Here is a 21,653-nt window from a genome sequence, read left to right as displayed (position 1 = left end):
CATGCCCAGTAAGGAGGTGAGGTGGACAAGGGGAAGATCATCAGAGTTCCCATGAGGGTCTGAGGCTTTCCCCACAGGCAGGAGATGCCTGGGGCCTTGGGTCACCTCTGTGCATGTTCCTTGCTTTGTATCAACCCAGCTCTAGCTGCCTGATGGGGCTTCACTCTGGGACCATTCAATGAATTTTGAGTAACCCTGATTGTGAAAGGGAGCAAGGAGGAGAGTCATAGCTCCAAAAGTGGAATAAGATTAGATGGATCTTAAAGGAGGATAGAGAGTTCCAGGCTAATAAAAGAGATGGGCAAGTTGGAATCAGCAGCAGAGTCTGCAGCTTGAGGGTGTTGAAAATCTTAACTCTACCAGGTTTAAACAACAAAGAGAAATTGTTAGCCCGTGTAAATGACTAGTCTAGAAGTGCCCTAGCTTCAGGTATGGATGGATCCAGGGACTTTTAGATCTTGTCTTAGTACACTCTCTCCTGGATTGACTTCACTTGCTCCCGTGGGAATCCCTGGTAGTCCTGAGTTCTCTATTCTAACCCAGCCCCCACAGACAAAGGGCCTATCCCAGTAGTTCCAACAAAGTTTGGCCTAGCTTGGGTCAGGTGCCCATCCCTGAGCCAATCCTTGTGGCCAAGAATGCAAGGGGTTGGGGGCTGGAGATGTGGCTCAAGTGGTAGGGTGCTCGCCTGGCATGCGTGCGGCCCGGGTTCGATCCTCAGCACCACATACAAATAAAGATGTTGTGTCCACCGAAAACTAAGAAATAAATAATAAAATTCTCTCTCTCTCTCTCTCTCTCTCTCTCTCTCTCTCTCTCTCTCTCTCTCTCTCTCTCTCACCAAGTTTGGGTATTGAGTCAGTTTCCCCAGATTTGGACTGAGAGTAGCAAGTAGGGTCTACTTCAAAGAAAGTAGCTGAGGAAGCAGGAGGAGGTGCTAGAAGGCCAAACAATTGGCCCACTTCAGTGACCCTGAGACAATGTCCTTCCTAATAGTGAAGCCTTAAACTTTTCACTGGGAGGCTTCCATTTGTGTCAACTCCAGGCTGGACCCTGTGCTGGGAACCTGGTGACCATCATCACATGTTCCTCCCAGCATTCTAGACCATCAGTTTTGATGAGGGGAACAGTGAGATTGGAGATGTAGGTAGGGCCAGGACCTGCTGGACCTTGAATGGCAGCCAGGAGGGCGGGCTTTTATCCTGAAGACGGTGGAGCATCTCCAAAGGGTTTCAAGCTGTGAATGAACATGGCTAACTGTGCTTTTTGAAAATGCCACATAGTTGGGAGGTGGAGGAGATATTGGAAGCAGAGCATAATCTGCTCAAGACATGACCAAGGACCTACAACAAGATAATAGGACTGTAGTGGAAGGGCTGGATATCTGGACATTAACAGTGGACTCCAGGACTCTGTGAGTGACTGAACATGGAAGGAAAAGGAGTAGGTAGAATCATAAAGGACTTTCAGAGAGTGTCACATGTGGTTAGGGGAAATAGAAGTAGGTTCAAGGGACAAAGGGGAGGTGAGGATTGGAAATGTTAGATTTGAAATGCACACAGCTTGGGCTTGCACATTCACAATCCAGAGAGCATCTTGAATGGCTGACCAGCAATAAGCTACAATACTAGTGGGAGGAAATGGCCAGCTGTCCCTTAGAGCCCAGAGCGTGACATCAGAGCACAAGTAAACAATGACTGCCTCCCCACACAGGGCTCATGGTCCTGTGGGTTTATATTGTTTTACTCGTTTTGCGTTTCCATAATTTACCCCATTGAGGATCTGAAGACATGTTTCCAGCATTAAGTGAGCCTCAGCACCAGGTCAGATTATGTCACCCACTATCCCAAACTCTCCCTCAGTGTCTCAGAGCTAACTTCAAAAGGCTGGGAGGTAATACCTCCTCTGGCCTCTGCCCCTCTGCCCTTGCCCCTGAGCTGCCCCCTCACTCATGGTGCTCCACCCACACATGCTCCACCCCAGATCTTTGCTTTGGTCTTCAGTCTCTCCGCAGCTATAACCTTTCGAGGAAGCCCTTGCTTAACCATATTCCATCTTCCCACCCCTTTCCCTCACTCTTCAGTTGGCATTTGTCAGCACCTATTGCAATGCCAAGCATATAGTGGGTCCTCAGAAAACACTTGAGAATGAAGGAATGAGAGCCTCAGAGATGTGTGTAGCATGCGAGTCTCCAGTTTATCACTGACCAAGCAAGGCACAGTCTGGGGTGCTGTGCTGGGTGCTGGTGGAGGAAGTGAGAGGATGGGGAGGCAGGGCAACTTCTCATTCAAGCTCTGAGGGGCTAAGAACTTCCATTTGAACCCTAGACTTAGTGCTCTTCCCTAAAGTGTGGTTTTTCTCTTTTCTCTAGCTGGAAAGGGGGTTGAGAGGTGGGACAGCTTTCTGGAGGTCACACCAAGATTTGCCTGTGGGTTTTCTCCCATGTGCCTGGAAGGTGGAGTTCTCAGGCTGAGGGCAGGAGCACTGTCATCCATGAGTGCTGTCTGTCAAGTGCTAGGGCAAGCTGGGAGGCACAGTCCCGCCTGACACTCCTGAGGAGTGAGGGTGGGAGTCAGAGCCGGCTCCACTGATTTGCTCTACAGCCTTCAACAGTGCCCCTAGCCTCAGCCCCTGCCTTCCCAGTGAGTGGGAGCCAGGGACCAGATGTGCCAAGGCCCCACCCAGCCCTACTGCCCTGTTCTCAATTTCTAATTGCAGAAACTTGCTGGGGAGCGGGATACCCTCCAAAAAGAGCTAGAAGAGCTGAGAAAGAAGTCTGAGGGAGTGAAGTCTCGAAACAAGGTGCTATCGAACGAAGTGAAGACCCTCAGGAGCCAGATGGGGACCCTGGTGGAGAAGGGCAGACATGATGACGAGCTCATTGATGCCCTCATGGTATGGCCCAGCCACTCGGGCAGGGCAAGAGCCAGGGCCTGATTCCCAAAGGATGGGCCACCAGCCTCCCAGACCCCTGAGACCCAGCCCCAGCAGCCTGAGTGAGCCCTCACTCCCACAAAAGGCCACCTGCTTAACCCAGATGGCGTTGACTTCAGATGGGCCGCACCACCAGGGCCTTACCCCTGGGACAGGAAGCAGCTTAGAGGGGTTGCCTGAGGCATGAAGAGGGCTGGGACAGCAGTACCCAGCTCAGGCCTTGGCTGTATGGACCTCAAAGGATAAAGAAAAGGATGGGGGGAAGAAGGAAGAGACAGATCACACCATGGGTTATTTTTTAACAAGGAATGAAGGGACAACTGAGGGGCCGGTGCAGACCCTTGCCTGTGTGATGTCATGAGCACTTGATAATGGTTGATCCTAGAGCCACGTAGTGTAATCCCTTTCCACAGACGGGGAAACCAAAATTCCAAAAGGTCATATAACTCATCCAAAATACACAGCTCAGCTCAAACCAGGTTTTCCTGACTACAAAACTGTCCTCGATGAGCAAGGCCATACTGCTTTCCTACAGCCTGGGCTTTTCTCTGTGGGACCTGAAGTATCCCCAGAGTTTGATGTCTCAATTCTAAGTTGTGCCCACACACCCCAGGCATGTTATGCCTGGCTTGCTGTAGAACAGTAAGATAGGCCTGCCTCCGTTAGTACCTTGCTGGATATCCTGGGGCCCAGTGCTCTCCTTTCTGAGTCTCAGCAACCCGTTTTTAAAATAAGATACAGAGCGGATGTCCCCTGAAGTCCATGCATGCCACCATCCTTTGTCACTGAAGATGGCATAATAAGAGCTATAAATCAGTTGCATCCACTCACCAGAAATGTGTCCTTGGGTTCTCTGAGCCTCAGTTTCCTTTACTAGGAGGTGAGGACGACAGCCCCCAACCTGTTCCTAATCACTGACATTGTCCTTCCTGTTGGCCCCCAGGCAGGAGGCTCCTGCTCCCACCCCAGTCTCCCTTTTCAGGTATGGGGCCCTCAGCCAGATGCTAAAGAATCCCTGGGAGAGTCTAGGTCTTGCCTCCAAAGGTACTTTCCCAACCCAGTGGGATCAGGCTTTCTTTTACCCAAATATTTGTCCTACCAGCTGAGGAGCCACCTTCTGAGCAACTATCTCTTGTCCTCAAGAGCTCTTTTGATATATTTCTCAGTCCTCATCTTAGGAAGAAGGAATTTAAGGACAGAAGAAGGGTACATTTCCCACTTGTCTGTTTTTAGCCCCACCCAGGGCAGGCAAAGAATATGTTCTTCCTTCTCAGTAAAACAGTTAGTATCCCACCACTAGGTTCCCAGTGGCTAGGGGGAGGGGTGGGTTGCTCCAGGTGGGGAAGCAGTCTCCTCTTATCCTTCCCTGCCCAGAGCAGCCCTCCACTGACCCCATCTGTCCTCCTGCTTGCCCACCCACCAGGACCAGCTGAAGCAGCTACAGGACATTCTGGGCAGCTTGAATCTGCAGGAGGAAAAGAGGCGCACATCCCAGCATCAAATGGACCAGAATCTCAACAGCCAGGCCCAACAGAGCAGCAGCCTTGTGGCCCAGCTGCAGGCCATGGTGGCCGAGCGTGAGGCCAAGGTGCGGCAGCTGGAATTAGAGATTGGGCAACTTGGTGTGCAGGTGAGTAGCGTGCTGGCACTGCCCCAACATCCATTTCCAAGCCCTGGTAAATCCATCCCACATCCAGAGAAATCTCAGCTCCTTCCATTTCTTTCCACTTGCCTTAGCCAAGCCACACCACATCCTTCCTGGCTCCACTTCAGCCTCCTGCTTCCATCTGGCTCCCTGTCTCATTCCACACACACCTTTCCTTTCTAAAGAAATCTGGTTGTGTACCCGCTCTATTTAAAATCTGCCCATGGCTTCCCTTCACCTCAGCTTTATTCAGTCCTCAAGGATCCAGGTCGCCCATTCCCAGCTCTGGCTCTCATTCTCCTAATCCAATATGGCGACTCTAGCTCCAGCCATTATGTTCATGTTGCAGTCAGCAGGACAGCAGAAAGAAAGCACACTTCTTTTTTTTAATATTTTTTTTTAGTTGTAGATGGATATGATACTTTTATTTTATTTATTTATTATTACATGGTGCTGAGGATTAAACCTAGTACCCCACACAAGCTAGGCAAGTGCTCCACCACTGAGCTACAACCCCAACCCCAGAAGACCACACCACTTCATCCAGATTCCAGGATGCTGAGTGACCTGTTCTTGCTGCCATTCCTCCTGCATCCTCTCATCACCTTTCCCCTTCCTCCTACATTATGCCACACAGATGCCACTTCGCTCCTCACATGACTCTGCTTTCTCCTCACTCCAGGGCAGTTCCAAGCCTGAAGCGCACCTCTACTTCCTCCCTAGCTGCCTCTGTCTGGCCAGCTACCCCCCAGCTGTTAGGTCTTACTTAGTCCTGAACACCTCCAGGAAGTGCCAGACCCCCAGAATGTGTTGTGTGGCCCTCCCAGGCACTCTCCAACTCCCTCTGCAGCCCCAAGCTAAACCTTTACAAGGGGGCATAGCCCATCATGCCTTGGTGCCTGCCCCTGAATTGAGCACACCATGGATGCTCCATGGCAGGTGCCTGAGGGCACAGCTGAGGCTGCTAGGAGTCAGGCACCTCCAGCTTGAGGTGTGGGGAGAGGAATCACTGGCTTCTGGGGACAAAGATTCTGTGACAGGCATGAAGGTCCCCCAATGACAAAGAAGACTTATAGCTTCTGGTCCACTGAGAGGTTGACTGGCAAAGCCACAGGTGTGTCACAGAGCAGCCCTGCCTTTATTTCTAGGGATTCATGGTCCAGTCAGAGGTGTGAGAGCTTGGTCCAGCCTTAGGCTGCTGCCAGCTGACCAGCCTGATTTGTCCTACATAGCAGTCCATCTCCAGGGCCACAATAGCCTGGGACCATAGGACTGGCTGTGGTAAAGAATGCTGAAGCCCTTAGGGCTGAGGGAAAGCCTGGAGCAGGAGGAAAGCTGGAACAGAATCAGTGTGACATTGCTTTGTAGCCCTCACCCCGCTTTCCATCCCCAGCTCACTAGGGAGGGACTTCTGAAAGGGCACGTAGGAACATTCCAGAATCTTCACATCACTGTCCTTGCTCCAGGCATACAAGAGAGGACAGATCCTATATCAGATGTCACCAGCCAGTAGGGGGCCAAGCATTACCCATAGACAAGATGGCACCTATTGCAAGATTTCTCAGAATGGCTGGGAGTGGGGTCTTGCCAGTTGTTAGGAACTCACACCAACTGTCCACTCCTTAATGACAGCCTGACCTTCTGTGGAGAGTCCTCTAATGTTCTTTCTTCAGCTTGGCCCCTCCAAGTATCCAGGAGAGGAAGGGGTGGTGGGAGGGGAGGGGACCTGGAAGCCCAGCCTTCACCCAAGGCTTCTAGTCCTTGCCGAGACCCTGCCAAACTCTCTGGCTCCAGGTGTATATGAAAGGTCTAGGTATTCCAACTGCCAAAGGGGGCTGGCCCCAGTCATACCTGGCATTTATGTGCAGCTGCCCTGAGAAGGGGGCCTGCTTACAGCTATCAATCTCCAATCTGCCCCAATTATAAGGCTGCACACCTCCCTTTGGGACAACTTCCTGGCCCAGCTACCAAGCTCATACCATGTAGCTCCCTTTCTGAAGAGAGGCATTATTAGATGTCATTATCATGCAAGTAGTGCCTTCACCACACAGGCCTGGCTTTTCACTTCTGAAAAGAAGACTCTTTCACTTCCCCTGAAAGCCCCGAAAGGGAGCCAAGGCCCCCTCCTGCCTTTTCCAGGCCACTGTGCCAAAGCTCTGAGAATTGAACCCACATCTGTCCCCTACAGTATCTTCAGAATAAAGTAGTGGGTGAGGAGTCCAGCGGGCCTGAGGTCCACCCAGCCCACACCAGACTCCTGGAGGACCAGGGTCTGGCCAAGCCTCCAGCCTCAGCAAGCAACCACATCGGCAGGCTGGGATCTTCTCGGTAAGAAAAAAAAATGTAAGAGAGGGGTTGGAGAGCGAATTATTAATTATTCAGAAGAAAAGTTGCTTCCTGCTGCCCCTGATGGGAAACCATAGGAACAAGTTTAATATGACCGGGCTGTTGTTCTTCCAATACGTGGGCCTCTCCCAGTATTTTTGCTCTGCATCTGCAGGAACGAACCAATTAAGTCCAGGTTTATTACTGGTTGCAGCTCCCTATAATGGCCTCTCTGAGCTGGCCTCAGAATGCATCTGCTTCTAGGACCCCCAAACAAACTTGGGATGGTTGCTCAAAGTTCTGATATCACCAGGTTCTGTTTCATTTTGAGCAAACAAGAATTCTGCAAAGAAGAGCAGCAAATCTACAGGGCCACCCAGCCCGGGCTGCTGTAAGGCCCACATGGTCACCTCCACAGGCTTCCTGGAGCCCTGCTGGCTCCCATTCTACCTCACACACAGAGGTGAGGCCCAGCCATGCCCAGTCTGCCTTTCCCTGCTGATGGGTCCCTTCTGCCTTTGCACAGCTCTGTGAGCAGCCTGGGTCACACGCTGGTGGAATCTGCTCTCACCAGGCCTTCCCTGTCCAGCCCCCACAGGACCTCACCCAGGTATGAGCCCATTCAAAGGAGGGGAAACTGAGGCCAGGCGAAAGCTAGGCACTCTTCCTCAATTAAGTAAGGATGTGGAGGGTCAAGGAATTTGAGGTCCCAGTTGGTAGAAACTGGAACCTTGGCCTCTTGATGCCAGACTGTGTTCCTTATCTTCCTGGGCCTGGCTCCCAGTCCCTTCACTGGCCTTCTCTTCCTCATGGAAAATCAGTCTCTAGAGGGAGAATTTCACCTCATATGGGTTCCCACTTTAAGTCACTGATATCCCCTCAGCTCTCTGGCCTCTCTTTGTTGATAGAATCAAGCCTAAGGGCTTAAATGGGCCTTTTGTTCTTACTGCCAGCTCATAGACAAAGGATGGTTTTGTCCTACCTCTAAGTCCTGTCCCGAGCCCTGCCCACTGTCCACTGGAGCCATGATCCTGCTTGTCAGTACACCCCCGCCCCTCAGGCAGGTCAGCTCAGGTTCCAGGCGAGGTCCCCAAGTGGGCTCCGTCCTACTTCTGACTCACTGTGTGGCTCTCGGCGAGTTGGACCTCTCTCTGGTCTATCATCTCCCCTAAAGTACCTGAGACACTTCTGGCCTGATGTCTGGACCAAGGTCAGACCTGCAGTTGTCCCACCCATCAGGTTGTGGTCACAAGAGCACTTAGAGGCAAGTGGCTCTAGAGGCAAGTAGACTGACACAGAGCCACAGGGCACATGCCACTACTGAGGGTGGGGAGGCCTCATCACAGCAAAAGGAGGATGGGCAGACTCTTTCTGTGAGGTTTCAATCACAGTTCTGAAAGCAGGGATATGAGCAAAATGACCATTCCAAACTTATGTGGCTATGACCTCTGAACTCCACAGGGACACAGGATTGGCTGCCCAAACTGCTGGTTCTCAAGCCTGTTTCTTCTATAATACACAGATAGGCTTTGCCTTCATGGAGCTTACAGTTCCTTCCCATCAGTGATGGGATAGGAGTTCATGGGGGCAGAGAGTATATCTGAAAGAGCTGCCATGGTTTGACCCACTCTCTTCAGGTGAATCTAATGGGATGCCTGGGAATAGGACAGAGCTGGGGGTCAGCCACATCTTCTTGCATCTCCTCTGCTCCATTCGAGAATCATGGAGATGACCAGATAGGGCCTTCCAAGCTGTGCCATGCACATAGGTCACTAGGGATCTACTAGGTTGAATATAGGTTCTGAGGCTGCAGGTCTGGGATGGAGACTAGGGTTCTGCATTTCTAACAAGCTTCTAGGCCATGCTAAAGTCACTGATCCAGAGTAGTTTTAGCCATTGATTTGAGTAGCAATGCCCTAAAGCATTTTAGGACTCAGAACACAGAGGGGTCTGCAGTCCTCAGAACCCATCTCAACCAACCCCCTCAATATTCAGAGGAAAACTGGGGCCAAGAGAGGGTAAGAGACCTTCCCAACACCCCAGAGAGAGTTGGCCCTCAGGCTCACATGCCAGACCAGCTTCAAGATGCTGCCCATTTCTGTAACCTCCCTATATCCAACATTGCTGAAGGGCGAGTCCAGGGTCATCCAATGTCACACTAGGAAGTGTGAGGGCACAAGAGAACAACAGGGAACTTACTCGTGGGCTCTGGGGGTTTGGAGCATAGAGTCCACCTTCTGACCTGGCCCCAACCAACAGGTAAGGAACCAGTAGGCAGGACCAATGGTAAGGAGCAAAGCAGTGATGGACTGGAGAACATTGGCCAAGACACAAAGCCCAGTGTCCAGGCTCCAGGAGAGTGGACTGGATTCAGGGCCAAACCAGGAGATGCAGAAGGTCTGGGACAAGCTGGCAGGACCACAGATTAGGGCCTCCTGACATTGGGCACAGCAGCCAAACCCCAGAGACCACACAGGTATGGGTACCCTGGGCAGCTTTCATAGCAGCCCAACTAATCTCAGCCCCCCACAGTAATGGGATGGACAGAGGTACCAGTATAACTCTAGCAGCTAAATAAGGCTAGAAATGATGGACCAGGAGGGGTTGGGTTGGGTTCCTTCTCTGGCTGTCTCTGAGAACCTCTGACTGTCCTTCCACTCCCTCCCACCATCACAGGGGTAAGTGTGTGTCTTCAGGCTTCAGATGACCTCTGCCCTCTGCCCTCCTCCCTAGTCCCAGGTGCTTGGACTCCCCAGAACAAAAAGGCTGGCAAGCACAAGTGACAGAGATCAAGGCCCTCTGGCAGGCCACCGAGGTGGAGCGAGACCGGCTCACTGAGTTTGTTACTGTCCTGCAGAAACGGTAATACTTGTCACCCAGGGATTCTCCCTTAGACCCACATGTGGTAGGAACTGGATCTACCTCATGTGAGAGCTTGGCTCCTGTGGTGTCTGTCCAGGCTATGCCACTCATGTGCCCACCCAAATGCCCCATGACTTTGGGGCCCTGCCATCACGCTGTGGTTTTCCCACAACCCTATCCTATGTGCACCCAGTAGGACCGCATCATGGCATGTGGACTCGAGGTGGGATTCTCAGGAGAGGGACACTCAGGGTCAAATCAATCCAGCAATAAATTAAAATCTGTGGCAGGACCAGCATTGTACCTGGTCGTGTTGGAGGTTGGAGGGGAGAAGACGCAGGCTGGGCTGATGTCTAGAATTACCAAGAGCAAGAGAGATGAGGGGCTGAGACTTCTCTGGGGAGGCAGTGGACCAGGAGGTACAGTGGCCTCCAAAGGGTTGTTGACAGATTTCCACTCAAATAAATCAGTGCTTCTTGCTCAAGTGACCATTTTGGCAAGAACTGCAGATGCCCAGGCCAACACATGGCCAGCCATGTGACCTCCACACTGAAAAATACAAAAGACACCATTGAGTTTCTGTCCTAACAGGCTGTATCATGTATCAGTCAAGTTTCTTTGATGACAGATAATAGAAACCAATTCTGGCTGAATTAAATTTTTGGAAGGTACTGGAAAACTCCAAGATGAAGAGCAGGGAGCCCAAGAAGATACAGGGATCTTGGTAGCAAGAATCTTTGGGCAGTCTTTTCTGGGGCATGGGAATGACTTTTAATTTTTGTGCCAGTGGTTTCTGGGGAACAAGGTCTAGCTGGCCTGAACAGCCCCCATGTCTGCCCCTCATGAGGGGGCATGATGACTAAAGCACCTCCGGGTGCAGACACATACTCAACACCAGCTTTCTTTCCCACTTCCCTTAAGTTACACCTGCAATTGGGAGGTGACTCAGTCATCTGTTGCTGCTTAACAAGCTGCCCACAATTTAGTGGCATAAAACAATTTAGTGGTTCTTTTTCTTGATTCTGTGGGTTCACTGGGAATTTGCTGGGTCACTTAGATGGCCTCGTTCAGCTGGAAGCCCAGCAGGGCCACCTTGGTTCTTCTACATGCAATCTCTCCCTAAGAGAGCTCATCTTCTGGGGCCTCTCCATGCAGTGCTGGGATTAGAGAATCCACAACCAAGGCACCCATGACACAGATCTAAGGAGGCTGTCACTCTAAGAGTCATGCACATACAACACTGTCAGCTCACACCTTCTGGAGTCCTCAGAGTCATTCTGCTCCCCTGTGTCATTGGAAGGTGCCAGGAAACTCTGTGAGGCTGGCCCAGGCCCATCAACCAAGACACATCACTTTCCTTACTCTAGAGCCTTGCCCTCTCCCTGGGCTTTTAGCAAGAAAATGGAGCTCATTCCACACTCCAAACTTCCTAATCTGTTTGGACTTCTGATCCCAAAGCACTGGACTTCCTTTCTCAGAGATCCTCAATGTTCATTCCTTTCTTGATCCTTAGAGTGTGTCACAAGCTTACACAGGAGTGGTCTTTATGTAGCTTCCCCCTCCTGTACTCTGCCCTACAAATTCCAGGGGCCTTAGTCTCCCTCCTCTGTCCTGTTGACCAGTCTCCGTCCTTATCCCAGTAAGACTACTGGGCTCTGCTGGGATTCCCTCTCCCTCATGCTGAGAAACGACCTCAGGCAAAATCCAGGACAGTAGAACTCAAGTCATTGTTTCCTTTCTCTTTAAGTATTGAGTTCCGTGCCTGTTGTCCTGTTACCTATTGTCTGAAAACAAGTTATTTCTTAGATTGCGTTCATTTCTCTAATTGTCTACAATAGGAGGGCTGGTATGGTTAGTTTACCACAGCAAAAGTTACTAAATACGTCTCTTTAAAAAAAAAAAAGCATGCAGTTGGCTTTGTTTTTAAATTCAACGTGAAAATTTCTGTGTTTTAAATAGAAGAGTCTAACCTATTTTCATTTTTATAGTATTTAATCATCTTAAGTAAGATTTTCTACTTGCAATGATTTTTGTTCCTTTTTCTCCTTTCTTTTCCCTGATACTAGACTGCCCAGGTTTTATTTCCCTTTCTTCTATACAAGTTTGGAAGTTATACATTTTATCTGTATTCTTTGAGTGTGATCCTTAACTTTTAACATAAAACACAGCTCAGGAGATTTAAAAATCAATAGGTTTCTTTACATCACTGTGAGCAATAGAATAAATTAAGAATGTTTTAGCTAGGTGCAGTGGCACATGCCTATAAATCCCAGGAACTCAGGAGGTTGAGGCAGGAGAATTGCAAGTTCAAAGCCTGCCTCAGCAATTTAGCAAGACCTGCCTCAAAATAAAAAATTAAAAAGGGCTGGGGATGTGGCTCAGTGGTTAAGCACCCCTCAGTTCAATCCCAAGTGTGTGTGTGTGTGTGTGAATGCTTTAATTTTTCCACTTGTGTCTTTCATGTAACTGTTTTCTTTTTCTTTTTCTTTTTTTTGGTTACACACAATACCTTTATTTTATTTATTTATTTTTATGTGGTGCTGCGGATTGAACCAGGGCCTCGAGCATGCTAGGCGAGCGCTGTACCACTGAGCCACAACCCCAGCCCCCATGTGACTGTTTTTTAACAGTCTTGTCCACATTCTTTCTTTAAACACCATGAAAATATTAAGTAAATTGTATTTCTTTCCTTTGTTGTGATACTTGGGGTTAAACCCGACAGCTTTCTACCACTCACCAATATCCCCAGACCTTTTTTCATGTTTTTAAATTTTTGAGACAGAGTTTCACTATGTTGCCCAGGCTAGTCTCAAACCTGAGGTCCTCCTACCTCAGCCTCCCAGATTGCTGGGATAAGAGGGTGCACCACTGCGGCTGATTGGTATTCCTTTCTCTTTGGCAGCATGCTTACAGATGTCTTTCCTCTTGGTGCTTCTTGTACCTCAGTCTTCCTTCTGGGTTCAGTTTCCCTACTGAGGTACATGTGTTAGTTCATTGGGGCCATAAAAATGGTCAACTCCATGAATAATTTATTTTTAAGTGTTTCTATTGTGCCATTCTCTTAAATGAGAATTTAGGAGAAACTTTGGCATAGAATTCTGAGTAGATGGGTATTTTTTCTCAGTACTTTGTGGCCATTATTTCATCTTTTAGCATCCACTGTTACTAAAAAGGAATCTGCTAGCAGTTTGTCATCTCTGTGTAGATATCCTTTCTCTCTGGATACTTTTTCATTTATTCTCTTTGTCTTTGATATTGTAAGGTTTCACTGTGATGTGTCTAAATATATGATACATACACACACATACACACACATATATATACACATATATTCCTATATATATTTTCCGACAAATTTATTTTCCCAATTATAGATACATATATATTTTCCTATATATATATTTTCTATGATATTTTCCTGTATGTATTTTCTATACATTTTTCCTATATATATTATTTTCCTATATTATTATTATTATTATTATTATTATTATTATTATTCTATTTTTATGTTCAGGAATTAGTGTACTTTTTTAATTCAAGGACTTCAATCTATGTTTTGCCAAGGACTTTTCTTTATTTGTTGCTTCTTGATTCTCCCTGTTCTTTTTACTAAAATGTTCAGCCACATACATTAGAATTCCTTGCTTTCTTACATAATTTTTAACTCTACTTAATATTTTAGGCTGAATTCCAAGTGATTTCTCCAAATCTATCTTCCAGTTCACTAAATCTCCTGAGTTGCACTTCGTCTACCCTGAAACCTATTTTAATAACTGTTGTGTGTAAAACCTCCTGTTCTCTTGCTTATAGCATTTGTCCTTTCATTAAGATTTCTTGCCTCTTTCCAGAGTGGGGGTGTAGCTTAGTGGCAGAAAGCTTGACTATCATGTGCAAGGCCCTGTGTTTGATCCCCAGCATGATAACCAACCAAACAAACAAAGATTTATTTTCTTTCTCTTTTCAATAATTTTAAACTTAACTTAGTCCTTTCAAATAGTTATATCACCTTTATTACCTAGGGATGTAAATAGCGTCTGTTGATTGACTCTTCACTTGGGATGAATGTTCTCCCCATGTGGCTTGTATTTCTGGTGGTGTGAGCTCCTCTTCAGTGGGGATTTTCTTGTGGCAGTTCTTAGGCTATGAAAGTGCTCCTAGAGCGTGGGTCTACGGTTGTTTCTATGGAGCCCTTGGGGTTTCAGTGGTTTCTGATCAGTACTTTATGCTAATTTATTGGCTTAGGGTTTCCGGAACACAGGAGTGCTGCCTGTGTTCAGTTTCTCATGACTGATGAGCCTCCACCCTGCCCTGCCCCAGGCCCCAGTGGACTACAGCTTCCTCACCACTTCCCTGCACTTGTTGATGGAGATTATCTTAACTCTGATTATCACAACCAAGGTATTCTGTTGAAGTGTCTAGAATTATATTAACTCACTTGTAAGTAACTTGCTGCCTTATAGATGTACAAGTTTATATCAGCTGCCCTCATGTTGGCATTAAAACCCCTGCCTTACACTATTGGAAGTTTTGCTAGGTTTTCTACTAGAAATGTATATTTACTTATTGCAAAAAGTCTCTGTTTCTCCAACACCCAATTCCACATTCTTCATAAATAAGAACAATTAAAACTACTAAATTTTTTCTTTCCACACCCAATAATATATACATGCATATGTACATACATGTGTATATGTATATGTGTGTATTTAGCCATATGGACAACACATGTATTACGTATATTATCAAAAAGTAGCTTCACACTAAACATATCTACAAATAATGGCAAATTGCCCTTCTAAAATGAGTCAAATTTGCATTCCTACCAATCATGTGAACTCTTGATCCTTTCCCCATAGCCTCTCCTATAGTAAGTTTTATCAGTCATTAACATTTTTTTCAAACTCATAAAGGAACACTATTATCTCATTATTATCTTCATCTGTTTTGCTGTGACCAAAAACGAGGAGCTGGGTACAGTGGTGCACGCCTGTAATCCCAGTAGCTCAGGAGGCTGAGGCAGTAGGATTGCAAGTTCAAAGCCACCCTTAGCAACTTAGTGAGTCCCTAAGCAAGTTAGTGGGATTCTTTCTCAAACAGAAAGGGCTGAGGACATGGCTCAGTGATTAAGCATCTCTGGGTTCAATCCTCAGTACCACAAAAAAAAAAACTTAAAAAAACAAAAACATTGAAGATGAGCATGTTTTTCACACAACCCAGTATGTGTTCTTTTCTGTTAACTACCTATTTGTGCCATTGCACATTTTTTGAAATTGTTTATATTTTTTCTTAATTTATAGAAGATCAATTTACATATTACACATATAAATATTATGTATATAATGTTATGCATGTTTACCTTCATAAAGATCTTGTATTATTTATGTTAAATTAATTGTTGGGTTGGGAAATCTCCTGAATATTGTTTATCAAATCCTCACAATTACAGCATACATGAAAGTAAAATTTTTAAAATATTTTTTAGTTGTTAATAGACTTTATTATTCATATATATATATATATATATATATATATATTGCTGAGAATCAAATCCAGCGCCTCACACATGCTAGGCAAATGCTCTACCACTGAGCCACAACCTTAGCCCCGAAAGCAAAAATTTTAATGTCAAAATATTTACTAATAATTTGACCACTTAATATTCTTCATTTTACACTGGCATTGGGCCAATCTGGTCAGACTCTTGAAATACAATGACAATCGATTTTGAAATAACAAGACAAGTCTTTCAAAATATTTGGAATCTCATGAGGTTGACACACCTGATGTCAGAGGACTGTTAGAATCATACTCCAAGCCATTGACAAATGAGGATCTGACTGACTTAGACCAGTTAACAAGTGAGGAAGAGAACAGTGGTGAGGACAAAGACTGGCCCAAGAGAATAATAGGAGATCCGAAGGATCTGAGAGTCTTGAGAGCAAAGACTATGGATCCAGGCCTGAGGAGCAGCCTCAGACCAGGCCACAGGTGGAGGAGTGCGAGGGAGCTGGCTCTGGTGTGTCTTTGTGTGAAAGCTGTAGCACTTATTGAAAGAGTGGAAGCCGAAGGTGAGGAAGAAAGCAAGCATGACTCTCAGCTTTGGGGGCTGAGCAATTACATGAGTGATGGTGATGTGTATCAAGATGGTGAAGGCACAATTTGGGGAAGAAATCCAGAGTTTGATTGCTCCTGAGTTTTTGAGGAACCTGATAACATGCTTTTACCATTTTAATATGGCGTTTGCTGCTGTTTGTTTTGCCTAGTATGAATGGAATACAAAGTTAAACAAAAGGAAACTGTTACTGAAATCCATAACAGAAAAATGAAAGCCCCACCCCACAGACAGTCTTCAGTAGCTTCTTCTTGTTCCTCTTTGTTTTCAGTTCATCCACTGAATTATATTAGCCTTATATTTATTTGTTTTTAAATTTTTAATTTGTTATAAATGTTTAAATTGGATCATATATTATGCATAATCTTCAGCTACTTATTTCATTTAGTAACATATTGCAGAACTTCTCTTCATGTCAGTACATATTCTTTTTATGGTTACAGAGTATTTTATCATGTAAATCCACTGATTGATTTACCATTCCTCTATTCACGAGTTATTGGTTTCTAAATTTAAAATATTTTATTGTGTTAAGATGTTTCCTTCTGTTCTCCTTTTTACTTGAAGCATTTTGTTTGATTTGGTTTGTTTTTGGAGTGGTGGGAATCAAACCCATGGCCTTATACATGCTAGACAAGCAGGCTACCACTTGGCTATATTTCCAGTCACTTTGAGTTTTTAAAATCAGAAATAAGGAATGATTTACCAATGTTTCTTCAGCATCTGTTGAAGGACCATGTGATTTTTCTCCTTTAACCCTAATTCTGATGTTGACTCTAGTGTGCCTGGAACAATGTTGTATTATTCTCTAACAATACCACTGGGCTTTAGTTTCTTTCTTAAAAAAGAAAATTTGTGTTTTCACTGTGGAAGGCAGAACATTATCTAATATTATCCCCCAAATTCCTGCCCCCTTGTATACAGGCCTTTTATACTTCCATCCCCATCAGTGTGGTCAGAACCCATGAATATGGTGGGATATTGTTGCCATGATTATGTTAACTTACATGGCAAAGGGGAGTTTGCAGACATAATTAAGTTTACTAGTCAGGTGACTGAGTTGATCAAAGTGAGAGAGAGGGCAGACTTCATTGCAGGAGTCTAGAGGTCAGAGACAGAGGAAGCCAGAGAGTTGAAGCAGCAGAGTTAGTCTCCTGCTGACCTTGAAGACATTCTCCTGCAGACTGCCCTGCTGTGGAGATCACGTGGCAGGAATGGTGGGTGCACTCTAGGAGCTAGCAACCACCCCTAGTCGATATCCAGCAAGAAAATGAGGTTCTACAGCCACAAGAGAACTCAATTATGCTAACAAATGGAATGAGCTTGGAAGAAGACCCCAAGATGAGCTAGCGTAGCAGCCCTTCTGACACCTTGATTTCAGGCTGACCTCTGCAGCCCAGGATATCAGACCCAAGGGCCATCACTGCTCAGTCACCTTCAATGACTGCAGCATTTTTCTTCAAGAAGCCCAGGCAGGTGGGAGAAGCAGACCCACCTCTTGCCACTGGTGGGTCTCCAGTTGACCACTCACAGGGGAAAGCACCTCAGTCCCAGAGTCTCCTTGTTACCACTGTAGACAACAGGTCAGGTTCATGTGTATGTCACTTCCAAGTCTTGCTCCTTATGTCATCCCACTCCACCCTGTTATCTCCTGACCCTTGTTCTTGAAGTTACAGACCTGAATATGTAGGCTTGCACATGTCATTATTTAGTGAGCTTTTTTATATAAATGGTATAATATGTATTCTTGTGGCAATTGCTCTTTTTCTATGACTTGGAGATTAGCCACGTTTGTATGTATAGCTCTACCTTGTTCTTTGTCGTTGCTAGACCAGTGCTGTCCAATAGAAGTTTCTGAGATGATGGATTTGTTCTAGATCTGCACTGACCAATGCAGTAGCCATTAGCCACACGTGGTTTTTAAGAACTTGAAATGTGCCTAGTATGACTGAAGAACTGAATTTTAAATTTTATTTAATTATCATAACTTTAATTTTAACAGCTTCATGTGGATGAAAGGCCACTGTGTTGAATAGTATAATGGTTCTGTCATATTCTATCATGTTTCATAGTATGAATATGTCACCATTTATCTTTTCCCTGTTAGTGGGACTTAAAGATTAAACAAATCTTGGGGCTGGGGCTGAAGCTTGGTGATGGAGCACTCGCCTAGCATGTGCGAGGTGCTGGGTTCGATCCTCAGCGCCACATAAAAATAAATAAAATGAAGGTATTGTGTCCAACTACAACTAAAAACAATATTAAAAAAAGATTAAACAAAATTTTCACAGGTGAAATAACCACACAACAAGGTCTTCAAGGCCCATGGATTTATGACAGGCATATAGAAAACAAAATAATAAACATAAGACAAACATTAACTCCAGGAAATGTAATCTTTAGTGAACTACATGTCAGCTCTGAATAATTGTCCAATATATCCCCTGTGGTAGACAGGATTTTGATGCCTGTGTCCTTTGCTGTTATGCCTGCGAAGGGTTTTGTGGATGTAATGATCATGATGGCCTCTACGATAGGAAGATTATCCTGGATTATCAGGTGGGCCAAATCTAATCACTTGAGCCCATAAAAGCAGAGACATTTTTCCATCTAGGGTCATTCAAGAGTTATGCTGCAGAAGGCATCACACATGAAAGATTCAGAGCTGATTATGAAGCAGAGGGGGCAAAGTGCCCTTTAGAAGCTAAAAATGACCCCTAGCCAACCGCAGATGGGATACAAAGTTAAACAAAAGGAAACTGTTACTGAAATCCATAACAGTCCTTCAGCTACCTACAACTGGATTCTTCCAACACCCTGAATGGATTTAGAAACAGATTCTCCCCTAGAACCTCCAGATAACAGCCCAGGTTAGCTGACACCTTGTTTTTGGCTTGTGATACCTGGAGCAGAGAACCCAAAAGAACCGGCTCCCTTTCTCTGATATACAGAACTGTGAGACAATGCGTTTGTGTGATTTCAAGCTGCCTATTTTGTGGTAATTTGTTATAGTAGCAACAGAAAACTAACACACCACCTAATATCAATTCAGTCAAAAAGAGGAAAGTAGGTTCTGTTGGGTAGGGGGAGAGTGCTAAAATAAAACCAAATTCTGATTCCGCATGACAGGAAGTCAAAAGATTATATTTAAACCTTTAAAAAAAAAAGCAGCACAAGCATCTGTAGAAATGTGGCAGTAAACACTCAAAGAAGCAGCTTAAAATGCTAAAAGTGGTTGCTTCTGGGAAACAAGAATCCAGAGTGAAGGGCGTAGGGATGGGCTGCCAATTTTTTTCATTTTAAGCCTTGAAGAGAACTATGTGGTTTTTCAGTGCACATTTCTGTGTTACTGCAATGAAAATCCAGAACAATTTCCACCACCCAGTGTAAGATATGCCCACCTCTCTCGGAGCCTCAGTAGGTGGGCCAGGGGCTGCCCCTGCCTGCCAGGGTGTGTGCAGCCCCTCTATAATGACCAGGTTGGAGGAGAGCAACAGCAAGCTCCTGGAGGCGGAAAGGAGGCTGCAGGGGGAGCGGCACCACACTGTGGTGCTGGAGCAACATCTGGAGAAGATGCGCTTGGAGCCTGGCAAGGCATCCGCCTCACAGAAAGCAGCCCCCAAAAATAAACCAGGTAGGGACCAAGGAAGGGTCCTGATGTGGGGAGTAGGGGCAGCCTCGCTGCTGAGGGAGGAGGCAGTTAACTCTGCTCTTTGGCCTTCATCAGGGAGTGTGGGAAGTGGAGTTTGTATGAGGGCAGAGCTCTGCCTGCCTCTGTTACTGTGCAGCCTCTCCCAGCTCCCAGCCAGAAGCAGGAGCCCCAGTGACCCACGGGCCCACTTGGACCTGGCCTAGCCTCGTGTTAGCCTTTAGCATGAGGGGGCAGTACCTCTGCTGAATGTCCTCAGCCACTACCTCCTGCCTCCCCAGCAGCCCTCTACCTTCTGTCCCCAGTGAACCTTGTTCACAGTTGCTCTGCTGGGCCAGCCAAAAGTAGTCATGCTGAAACAGCAGAGGAGACCCTTTTTGCCTCCACATAGGTGTATGAGGGCTCTCGTGGCCTCTCCACAGGCTGGGAGACCCAAGCTCTTCTGTCTTGTGGCTCCACCATCCTCAACGCACAGCTCCAACTCCTGGTCCAAGGTGGCCACTGGAGCTTCCCTGCCAGCAGCAGGAAGGGGAGGAAGGAAGGGGACAACCTGCCTCTCACCTTGTAAGGTGGCCTGCGTCACTTGTGCTGTGGTCACACCCAGACCCTAGACAGAAGAACACACTCCAGGCTTGTGCTGAAGTGGGGGAAGTTGTCTTTAAGTGAAAGGCCAATCGCTGTAACGCTGCTTCTCAAGGGTAGTCCCAGACCAGCCATGTCAGCATGGTGTGGGCTGGGGTGAGCTAGGGGTCAGCATGGCAGAGCCAGAAGACTGCCCTGCAGGTCTGCCAGCCTCTAACACCAGGCCCAACCCAACAGGAAGTGAGAAAAAGGACCCATCCTCTGCCCAACTCTCCAGTGTACCTGTGGAATTGCAGATGGAGGAGCTGACCACCAGGTGCTTCCTGCCCCATCTTCCTAAAAGGGTAGTAGTCTAGGTAGAGGTGCTACGAAGGGCAGAGGGACTGTCCCTCCCTGTTCGCACTTTTGACTTCTGTTTGCCCAGAGGGCTGGTTCTGCTGGGTCCTAGATTCTAGGCTTCCAATTCAGAGATCTCCCTGCAGTGGCCAAGGGGCCCAGGCACTCCCTGATGACCCTAGAGTCCCAAGAGAAGTTTCATTAAGCGGGGTTTGCTGGACCCACTTTCTCTCTCAGTTGGGCCTTATAAGACAATGCAAAGGGAAAGGGGAGAAAGCACCTCTACAAATGAGGCTCCTGCTTGGGATGGCTGATAATGCTGGGGCTACTGGGCACCAGACCCAAAGCTGTGGGCGGGCCCAGAGAGGACTCCAGCATGGTATTCCTCCTGGGGAGGGGTAGGGCAGGGGAGGGGGTGGGTCAGAGAAAGCCCTGAGCTGAACAGCAGTCATGCTGGAGCTACAATCCAGGGCCCCCTGGACACCACCACCCATGTGCTACTCAGGCCACACTCAACCCTGTCTCCCTGTGGTCCAGGCTGGCCATCCAGGTGGAGGAGAACGAAATGCTGAAAGCCGCCCTGGGCAATGCCCTGCGGGGAAAGGAGGAGGACTTCCGCCTGTACCATGAGACCCTTAGCCAGGTGAAAGGGGTCTTCCTGCAGGCCCTGCGGCAGCAGAAAGCGGACAGGCACTAGGATGCAGCCCTGTGTCAGCCAGGCCAGTGGGGCAGCTCAGGCCTTGAGAGGATGAGGCTCTCTGAGGACTGCGTCCGACTCAGGAAGCCATCCGGGCCCCAGCTCAGCTCTGCCCTCGAAAGCAGCTCCTTCAGAGTAACCACAGCCCACACTTCAAGCCAGAGGAGAAGCCATGGCAGAACCATGCAGGAACACTGGGCAGATGTGGCTGTGACGGGAGGAGGCCCAGCAGCCCACCAGCCTCAGCCAGAGCTCTGGGACCAGCCAGCTGTGAATGGACAGATGCAGTCCCCCGAGCAGGTGCTCATGGCCCCTGTCTTAGAACCTGCCTGGGGAACCCCTGCATGCCCACAGGCTCCATACGCACAGCAGAACCCCTGGTGCCCTGGGTTGGGCACATTGCCCAGCCTCCCCCACCTACCTGGCCCTCCTCACTAGGCCCTCCTCACTACCTGGCCCTCCTCACTGCCCTGCCCTGGCTCCATCTGTGGCCCTCCCCATCCACAGA

General features: G+C 47.3%; 1 protein-coding gene across 1 annotated transcript in view; it reads left to right on the top strand.

The window, feature by feature from the left end:
- The window catches only part of Ccdc13 (coiled-coil domain containing 13), a 51,566-nt gene extending 30,421 nt beyond the window's left edge, over positions 1–21,145 (top strand). The window contains exons 9-16 of the mRNA XM_027932036.2: positions 2,719–2,895; positions 4,358–4,564; positions 6,768–6,907; positions 7,431–7,514; positions 9,644–9,766; positions 19,361–19,515; positions 20,314–20,428; positions 20,986–21,145. Of these exons, the coding sequence (XP_027787837.2) occupies positions 2,719–2,895; positions 4,358–4,564; positions 6,768–6,907; positions 7,431–7,514; positions 9,644–9,766; positions 19,361–19,515; positions 20,314–20,428; positions 20,986–21,145 (1,161 nt within the window). The remainder of the gene's footprint in view (positions 1–2,718; positions 2,896–4,357; positions 4,565–6,767; positions 6,908–7,430; positions 7,515–9,643; positions 9,767–19,360; positions 19,516–20,313; positions 20,429–20,985) is intronic.
- Positions 21,146–21,653: the final 508 nt, after the last annotated feature.

Source organism: Marmota flaviventris, chromosome 1 (assembly GCF_047511675.1).
Source record: "Marmota flaviventris isolate mMarFla1 chromosome 1, mMarFla1.hap1, whole genome shotgun sequence".
NCBI classification, from domain to species: Eukaryota; Metazoa; Chordata; class Mammalia; order Rodentia; family Sciuridae; genus Marmota; species Marmota flaviventris.
This window is presented reverse-complemented; position numbering and strand designations above follow the sequence as displayed.